General features: G+C 48.5%; 1 protein-coding gene across 1 annotated transcript; it reads left to right on the top strand.

The window, feature by feature from the left end:
• Window positions 1-6938: 6938 nt before the first annotated feature.
• LOC116986608 (achaete-scute homolog 5-like) lies at window positions 6939-7976 on the top strand. The gene has a single exon (XM_033042192.1). The coding sequence runs from the start codon at window positions 7277-7279 to the stop codon at window positions 7877-7879; it is 603 nt and encodes a 200-aa protein (XP_032898083.1). The 5' UTR covers window positions 6939-7276; the 3' UTR covers window positions 7880-7976.
• Window positions 7977-8809: the final 833 nt, after the last annotated feature.

The raw sequence follows: 8809 nt of genomic DNA, 5'->3' as shown, positions 1-8809 counted from the left end.
GAACTCGTGTGAACGGGTGGTCCATGGTCGGTATAGGCTTGGTGAGCCGAAGGGCCTGTTTCTATGCCGTATCTCGGATCTAAACTCAACTGGTCAAACGGCATCTGTGGACGGAAATAGACCGACGATGTTTCGAGTCGGGACCCTTCTTCAGACTGATTTCATACTAATTTCAATATTAATTGTTGTATCAATAGTATATTATAATATATTATATAAATATTGATCTTCAGTATTAATAATAATATTTCAGACTTGAAGAAGGATGCAGGCCGAATCGTCGCCTGATCATTCCCGCCTGGCTCCTTGGTCACATGAAACTCACAGAGTAAACGGCAGACACACTGTGATGTTAATATGGCAACAATCAGTGCAAAAAGGCAAATGGGTGCGATGTAATACGATTTGAAGTAGTGCCAATGATGTATTAGTATAATAACGGAATAACCTGCTAAGTAAACAACCTACTGTGGTTATTAGGTTTGTAGACTTGGTAAAACATTATAAATTGCCCCTTAGTGTGTAGGATAATGCTAGTGTGCGGTGATCGCTGGGGCGGCGCGGACTCCGTGGGCCGAAGGGCCTGTTTCCGCGCTGTATATCTAAACCAAACTAATCTAAAGTCAAAGAGTATGCGAGGCAGCACCTCGGGCAAGAGGTGATTGTTTCAGAAGATTGATCGCAGTGGGGAATAAGCTGTTACATGAGGGCTTTTAGCTCCGGTTTCTTCTCCCGTGAGATAGAAGAGAGAAACGTGAATGGCCTGCGCGAGTGGTTCAGGAGTTGGGTGGCCGTGAGCAAGAAGGTGTTCTGGGATCTGGACGTCCAAGCTTTCAAGTTTCTGTAACTTCTCCCGGGAGGTAAAGAAGAGAGGAGGGGAATGGCCAGGGTGGAAGGTATCCTTGGTAATACCTCCAGCCTTCCTGATGTAAAGTACCGTGAAGATAGACTGGGTGGAAGGAAGTGCCGACCGAGCCGGTGATGGGCCGGGTTGTGTTCACCGCTCTCTGCAGGTTCAGGCGGTCAGGAGCAGAGCAGTTGGCCTACCAGGCTGAGAATACCTTCCCTCGCCCATCTGCAGAAGGTCGACATGCCGAAAGCTCTCTGGTGCCCATTCTCTGATACATATATGTGTGTACACTAGAGCGCTTTCCTGACATCCGCATCAATGTGTAGGAACCCAATTCAGCTGCCAGTGAAGATAGACACAAAGTGCTGGAGTAACTCCGCGGGTCAGGCAGCATCTCTGGAGAAAAAGGGGAGGTGACAATAGAGGGTAGGGGGAGGGAGTGTGTGTGTGTGTGTGTGTGAGAGAGAGATGGGGGGGGGGGACAGAGAGAGACAGAGAGACAGAGAGAGAGATGCCGGGGAGGTCTCCTGCCTACAGAATAACTGGGTTGCTCTTCGGAACATCTTGTTCCGTGAGTCGGTAATGCGGAACTATAATTGATAGTGGTTATTATTTAGTTTAATTTAAAGATACGGCAGAAACGGTCACTTCGGCCCACCAAGCGCATACCGACCACCGATCACTCGCCCCCCACGGGTTCCCTGTTATCCCACATTCAGATCCACTTCCAAATACATTAGGGACAGTTTCACAGTGGTCATTTAACCTGCATTCGAAAACTAGAGACGCCGTCTGACCCGCTGGGTTACTGCAGCTTTTTGTGTCTATCTTCGCTTTAAACCGGCATCTGCAGTTCCTTCCTAAAACTAAGTTGCTGTGGATCTCACCTACTCTTGACATCCCTCGGTAGAGGTGCGAAATAGGGTTCTTCTGATCTCACAGATTCCATCAGCGGATACAACTATTGCCTCTATACAGCGCTGCCACAGGCCATTCGGCCCAACTCGTCCGTACAGACCAAGACGTTTATCTCAGCATTTCCCTGCGTTTGCCCCCATATTCCTCTAAACCTTTGCTATCCATGTACCTCTCTAAATGCATTTTAAACATTGCAATTCCACCCGCCTCTACAACTTCATTTGGCAGCTCGTCCCATGTCCCCATCACACCCTGTGTATAAAAAAAAAACCCTACCTCTCTTCCGCCTCTCTCCTTAAATCTGTGTCCTCTAGTTTTAGACTCCTAAACCCTAGGGGAATAAATATGACCACTAATGCTATATTTTACGCGCACCCTCTGTAAGCTCGCCCCTCAGTCTCGTTGGCTCCAGGTAGTTTAGGTTAGTTTCATTTCGTTTAGAGATGTATTTTATGGAGAAAAAAACATTTACAGTTTATGACACCAGGACTCGGTGTTTACACGGCATCTCCTTACTGAACCTATAAGAAATGCATTATGAATTTTAATTGCAGATATCTATTAACAGCGGGGCCCGTCAATGAGAGCACACGGGATATTCAGCACATGGATCTCTGCACCGTACAGTGGGTGCACTCTGGATATCATTGTGAAAATGCTAGAGTCTAGGCGGCAACTTCCCCGCTGCGCCACTGTCTTCCCCCTGAACTCTGTCTCCAAGTCTGGGCGAGTGTGGGGTGTATGAAGAGTGTATTTCAATGCGTAAACACCTAGGTTACTCGGTGACACAAGGATTTGGAGATGCTGGAATCTTGAGCAAAGCACAAAGTGCTGGAGGAACTCGGCGAGTCAGGCAGCATCTGTGAAGGGAACGGGTAGGCGACGTTTCGGGTCGGATCTCTTCTTCAGAATGGTCTTCCATGAGCTACACAGAGAGTCTGAAGGGTCGCGACCCGAAACGTCGCCTGTCCAGTTCCTCCACAGATGTTTAAGAAGGAACTGCAGATGCTGGAAAATCGAAGGTAGACAAAAGTGCTGGAGAAACTCAGCGGGTGCAGCAGCATCTATGGAGCGAAGGAAATTTCCTTCGCTCCATAGATGCTGCTGCACCCGCTGAGTTTCTCCAGCACTTTTGTCTACCTCCACAGATGTTGCCTGATCCGCTTTTGGATGCGTTGGTTATTCGACCAGAGTAAATTCTCTCGGTGTGTCGGTGAACGATAGACTTTGATGGGAATGACTCAGCGGGACAGGCAGCATCTCTGGATAAAAATAATACGTGACGTTTCTGGTCGACACCCTTCAGATGTGTCTCGGTCCGAAACGTCACCTATTCGTTTTATCCAGAGATGCTGCCTGTCCCGCTGAGTTACTCCAGCAGTTTGTGTCGATCTGTGTCTATTTGTGTTTAAATTATTATGTTCAATAATTATTTTTTTTCAACGCAGAAATTTTCTAAAATATGTGAACAATATTCTTTCCATCAAATAGGAAACATAGAAACATAGAAAAATAGGTGCAGGAGTAGGCCATTCGGCCCTTCGAGCCTGCGCCGCCATTCAATATGATCATGGCTGATCATCCAACTCAGTATCCTGTACCTGCCTTCTCTCCATACCCCCTGATCCCTTTAGCCACAAGGGCCACATCTAACTCCCTCTTAAATATAGCCAATGAACTGGCCTCAACTACCTTCTGTGGCAGAGAATTCCAGAGATTCACCACTCTCTGTGTGAAAAATGTTTTTCTCATCTCGGTCCTAAAAGATTTCCCCCTTATCCTTAAACTATGACCCCTTGTCCTGGACTTCCCCAACATCGGGAACAATCTTCCTGCATCTAGCCTGTCCAACCCCTTAAGAATTTTGTAAGTTTCTATAGGAAACCATATATCAAAAGGTAGAAAGCCATTCGATCCTTCTTGATTGAAAGATACAGCATGGAATCGAGCCCTTCGGCCCACCGAGTCTACGCCGACCACCGCTCACACGTTCATACTAGTTCAGTGTTATCCCACTTTTCTCATCCAGTCACTGCACGCGAAGGGGGAATTTACTGAGGCCAATTTACCTCCAAACCCTCACGCCTTTGGGATGTGTGTGTGTGTGTGGGGGGAGGGGGTGGGGGGGGAGCGAGGCACCCGGACAAAACGGGGAGAACGTACAAACTCCGCACCATAGGTCAGGATCGAACCCGGGTCTCTGGCGCAGTGAGGCAGCAACTCTACCAGCTCAGTCAGTCAAAGGATAAGAACTAGGCAATCTAATGTCACCCCCCAGTCCAGCCCGTGGCTGCAAGGTATTTATTTTACAGAGCACGATCTTACACAATCACAGGTTATCACAGTAGGACATTCAGCCCTTCCAGCCCGTGCAAGCCCATCGGACTTTACCAACACTCAATATAAGGAAAGGCAACGTTAGCGCAAGAGTTGACGTAGGAAGATGCAACTCAAGGTGCAACATTTTGGCATCCCAAGGCGAGTGACAATGGCCGATACGTCTCGAATCTTGCACCCAAACCCGCTGTGCTTTTCGTTTTGCGTCTGGAAAGGGGTCTCGACCCGAAACGTAATTCCTTTTTCTCCGAAGATACCGTCTGACCCGCTGAGTTACCCCAGCTTTTTGTGTCTATCTCCGCGTTGTTTCGTTCTCCAGCCCTGGCGAGATCTGTCATCGGAGCGCCGATGCAGAGTTGCCTTCGCTACTGCAGGCCGTCCCCAGATCCGTTCCGTAACCGGAACAGTTCGCAAATCCGAATTGCGATCACCCCCGTCCCATTCCCACAATAACCTTTCTGTCCTGGGCCTCCTCCATTGTCAGAGTGAGACCCAGCGCAAATTGGAGGAACAGCGCCTCATATTTCACTTGGGCAGCTCACACCCCAGCGGTATGAACATTGACTTCTCTAACTTCAAACAACCCTTGCTTCCCCTCGCTCTCCATCCCTCCTCCTTCCCAATTCTCCAACCAATCTTACTGTCTCTGACTACATTTTATCTGTTTGCTTTGCTGTTACCTTCTCCCAGCTAACAATGATATATTCTACATTTTCATTGATCTCCATTCCCTTTGTCCTATTTTCACGCCTTATACTTCCTTATCTCCCTCTCCCCTGACATCAGTCTGAAGAAGGGTCTCGACCCGAAACGTCACCCATTCCTTCTCTTCAGAGATGCTGCCTGTCCCGCTGAGTTACTCCAGCATTTTGTGTCTATCTTCGGACGTTCTTAAGACGGCCGCGACCTGTATCCAGAACAATAGACATATTTTCAGTGCAGAAGGCTGGTGCGTTCACGTCGGCCAGTGTGAAAGTGAAAGGCCACTGAAGTTGACACTGAAGGGGCTACACAGCGAGATCCATAGGCAAGCCGAAAACCAACCTCGCAGGCAACCAGAGCTGGAAGAGACGCAAAGCACAGCGCCAGATACGGGGGCTCCATTCTGAAATGGGAAGGAGTGAACATCAGATTTAAAACGTTTCACTTGCGCTTGGAATTAGAAGAATGGCAAAGCAGGGTTGAAGCCAAACCAATAATGCTCCCTGCTCTTTCACACATTTGTCACTTTCCCAGAAGGAAATCCATACCTTCACTCTGGTATTTGTTTCCCAGTTTCAACTGTGGCTTAGTTGGATTATACTGATGCCTCTGGTCTTAAGGTTGTTAGTTCAAGTCTGCATTAAAGCACAAAAATCCAAGCTCTCATTCCAGTGATGTCGAGAGGGTTAGCGATGTCGTTCAGTTGTAGGTTCATATTAGAGACCCTGGCTTGTCACATTGGTGTGTTAATGAATAATCCTTCTAACCCAGTCTGACCCAGTGTTTGAATATCAATTACAATCTTAATGCTCCTTCAATATAGTAATAATATCCAATCTAGGCAGTTTTAGACAAAGAAACGGCGTTGTGGGAAATAATAATGATTGTTTCCGTTCTTCTATTAATAGTTTTGCTTCTTATATTTAGTATATTTTTAATGGAACAATTGTTGGAAATGGTCAGCAGATTCACACCCCAGCGGTATGAACTTTCTCTCCATTTCTCCACCATACCAGTTCTCCGACCAGTCTTACCGTCTCCGTTTTATCCATGTTTGCTTTGTTGTCACCTTCTCTCAACTATCAATGATATTTTCATAGTTTTCCTTGAACTTCATCCCCTTTTGTCCTCTTTTCACACCTTGCATTTCCTTATCTATACAGGTATATCGCACTCTCCCCTTATATCAGTCAGAAGAAGGGTCACAACCCGAAACGTCACCTCTCCAGAGATGCTGCTTGGCCCGCTGAGTTACTCCAGCATTCTGTGTCTATCTTCAGGTTAAACCAGCACCTGCAGTTCATTCCTACATATCCCTTAATGTTTTGGGTGGTGATGTCTCATCAGACACAATATTTTTTTAGATTAGCCCTGGATTTTCTATTTTTTTAATCTTGACTTGAAACACTTTCTGGTTAGTTATATCAGTTGTGGAATATTGGAAGTTGAGGTCGAGGAATTAGAAGTTGTGGAACTCTAAAATATTGGCACAGATATATGGATAGGGTGTGCAAGGATTAACTGCAGATGCTGGTTTAAACTGAAGTCAGACACAAAAAAGCTGGAGTAACTCAGCGGGTCAGGCCACATCTCTGGAGAAAAGGAAGGGAATTGTTTTGAGAGATATGGGCCAAATGCAGACAAATGGGACTGGCCCAATTTACCAACTTGTTTAACAAGGACAATGTGGGCCAAAGTGCATGTTTTGTGCTGTATGGCTCTGTAACTCTGTAAGTAAAGGGGCTAAAGCGGGAAAGATGGGGGAATTGTGGGGGGGAGGGAGAGGTGGGGGAGGGGAATGGGGTGGGGGGGGAGGTAGGTAAAGGGGAAGGGTAAAGGGGAAGGGGAGAGGGATGGGAAGGGGGGTGGGAAGAGGGTGGGACAAAAGGGGAAGTGGAGGGGAAGGGAAAGGTGAGAGGAGGGGTGAGGGGGGGAGGGAGCGAGAAAGAGGGGGAGGGGGAAGGTAGGAGGAAAGGGGGGAAGGGCGGTGAAAGGGAATGGGAAAAGGGAAAGGGCGGAGCGGTAGAGCATCTTGTTTCTATGCTATGTATCCCTGTGAATTTATAAAAGCGACTGACAGAAACTGTGTAAATATCGAAGAGTTCCTAAATCGTTTCTTTTCATTCTAGGGCGCTGTAGTGCGACGCATCTGTGCCGTGGTACAGGTGATGTGGATGAGGTGAACTATCCCTCGGCGGCCGCTCCATTCGGATAAATGCCCCTGGGTCCGGCACACACGCACCTTGCCTCCACTACTTCACAACCCACCCGACTCAGAGCCCAGTTAGACAGCAGCTCCCAGTCCGGGCTGGTCTAAAGGGTGACTTCGGGCTGATGTTTCAGGAGCGGGAGGCGAATGAAGCCTCTCCGGTCTTCAGCCAGCGTTACCCGTCATTTCAGAAGTCACTTTAATGCTTCCATCACCAGTCGAGTCGCCTCTTCCTCTCCCAATTCTATTGAAGGCTCAGGATGAACAGTAATTACTCCAGGGCTCTGATAGACAGCAGGGCAGTGGGTGCTGCTAACTATATGCAGCTGGGCGTTCCCCTAGCGCCCGACCCGTCCACACATCTCAGTCAGCATCTCCCTCACGGCGACAGTTTGGGACACGTCCCATTCCTGGTCTACCCGGCCAACTTGGAGGCCACCTACTATGACACTTACGGCAGCGTGTTCCCCTACGTGCCCTTCCACGGACACTTCGGCGTTTACGACTGCCCCTTCGAGCCAGCCTTCATCCAGAAGAGGAACGAGAGGGAGAGGCAGAGGGTGAAGTGCGTGAACGAGGGCTACGCCAGACTCCGCGACCACCTGCCGGGCCCGCTGTCCGAGAAGCGCCTCAGTAAAGTGGAGACGCTGCGAGCAGCCGTCAGGTACATCAAGTACCTGCAGGACTTACTCAACCGCGACCAGGCCAGCCCCCCGCACCTCACACAGGACTCACAGAGGGACAGGAAGGCTCAGAGGTCTCCCGTCTCCAGCCACGACCCCCACAGCGATGGGGAATCCAAACACTCTCATCCCTACCGCGAGCCAGAGGCCAGGAGCACTGACAGAGCCGATCACAGCTGATGTACAATCTACAACTGGACATAGAACCTACGACCAGAGCAATAGCCCTGATCACAGCCCAGTGTTTTATTACGAAGGATCACCATTTTAATAAATAAAACGCATTCATGTGGTGGTGGTGTTTAATTGTGCAACATTTGGGATTTTTTAATAACGTTTTCTACAGATAATGGCAAGTCCCTTTAACAGCATTGATTGATGTGCAGAGATATCTTGGAGTCCAAGTTCACAGCTCACTGAAGGTGGCAGCACAAGTAGATAGCGTGGCAAAGAAGGCCTGTGGTTTATGTGTAGGAAGGAACTGCAGAAGCTGGTTAACACCGAAGATAGACACAAAGTGCTGGAGTAATTCAGCGGGTCGGGCAGCATCCCTGGAGAAAAATGAATGGATGATGTTTTGGGTTGGGGCCCTACTTCATCTCGGACCCGAAACATCACCGACTTTTTTCTCCAGAGGTGCTGCCTGATCCGGTGAGTTGCTCCAGCATTTTGTGTCTATCTTCTGTATGGTATTTGCTTGCCTTCGTTGCCAGGGGCATTGAATATTAGAGTCAGCAAGTCACTATAGGCAGCACTATAGGACTTTTTAGGCGGCATTTTGAGTCCTGCCTGCAATTCTGGCCGCCCCATTCATAAAGGTGTGGACGTTTTGGAGGTGGCGCGGAGGAGATTTACCAGAATGCTGCCTGGGTTGGAGGGTTTCAGCTACAGGGAGAGGGTTGGATAGTTTTCTCTGGAAATTCAGAGGTTGAGGGAGACTTGATGGCAGAATGTAAAATGATGAGAGGCACAGATAGGGTAGACAATCGGGACCTTTTCCCCAGGGTGAAAATATCCAGCACTAGAGGGCAGAGCTACAAGGTGAAAGGGGAGAAAATATAACAGAGATCTGAAGAAGGGTTTCGGCCCGAAACGTCGCCTATTTCCTTC

The sequence above is a fragment of the Amblyraja radiata genome, chromosome 24 (genome assembly GCF_010909765.2).
Source record: "Amblyraja radiata isolate CabotCenter1 chromosome 24, sAmbRad1.1.pri, whole genome shotgun sequence".
NCBI classification, from domain to species: Eukaryota; Metazoa; Chordata; class Chondrichthyes; order Rajiformes; family Rajidae; genus Amblyraja; species Amblyraja radiata.
Note: the sequence above shows the minus strand (reverse complement) of the source record. Positions and strands in the feature narration are given on the sequence as shown.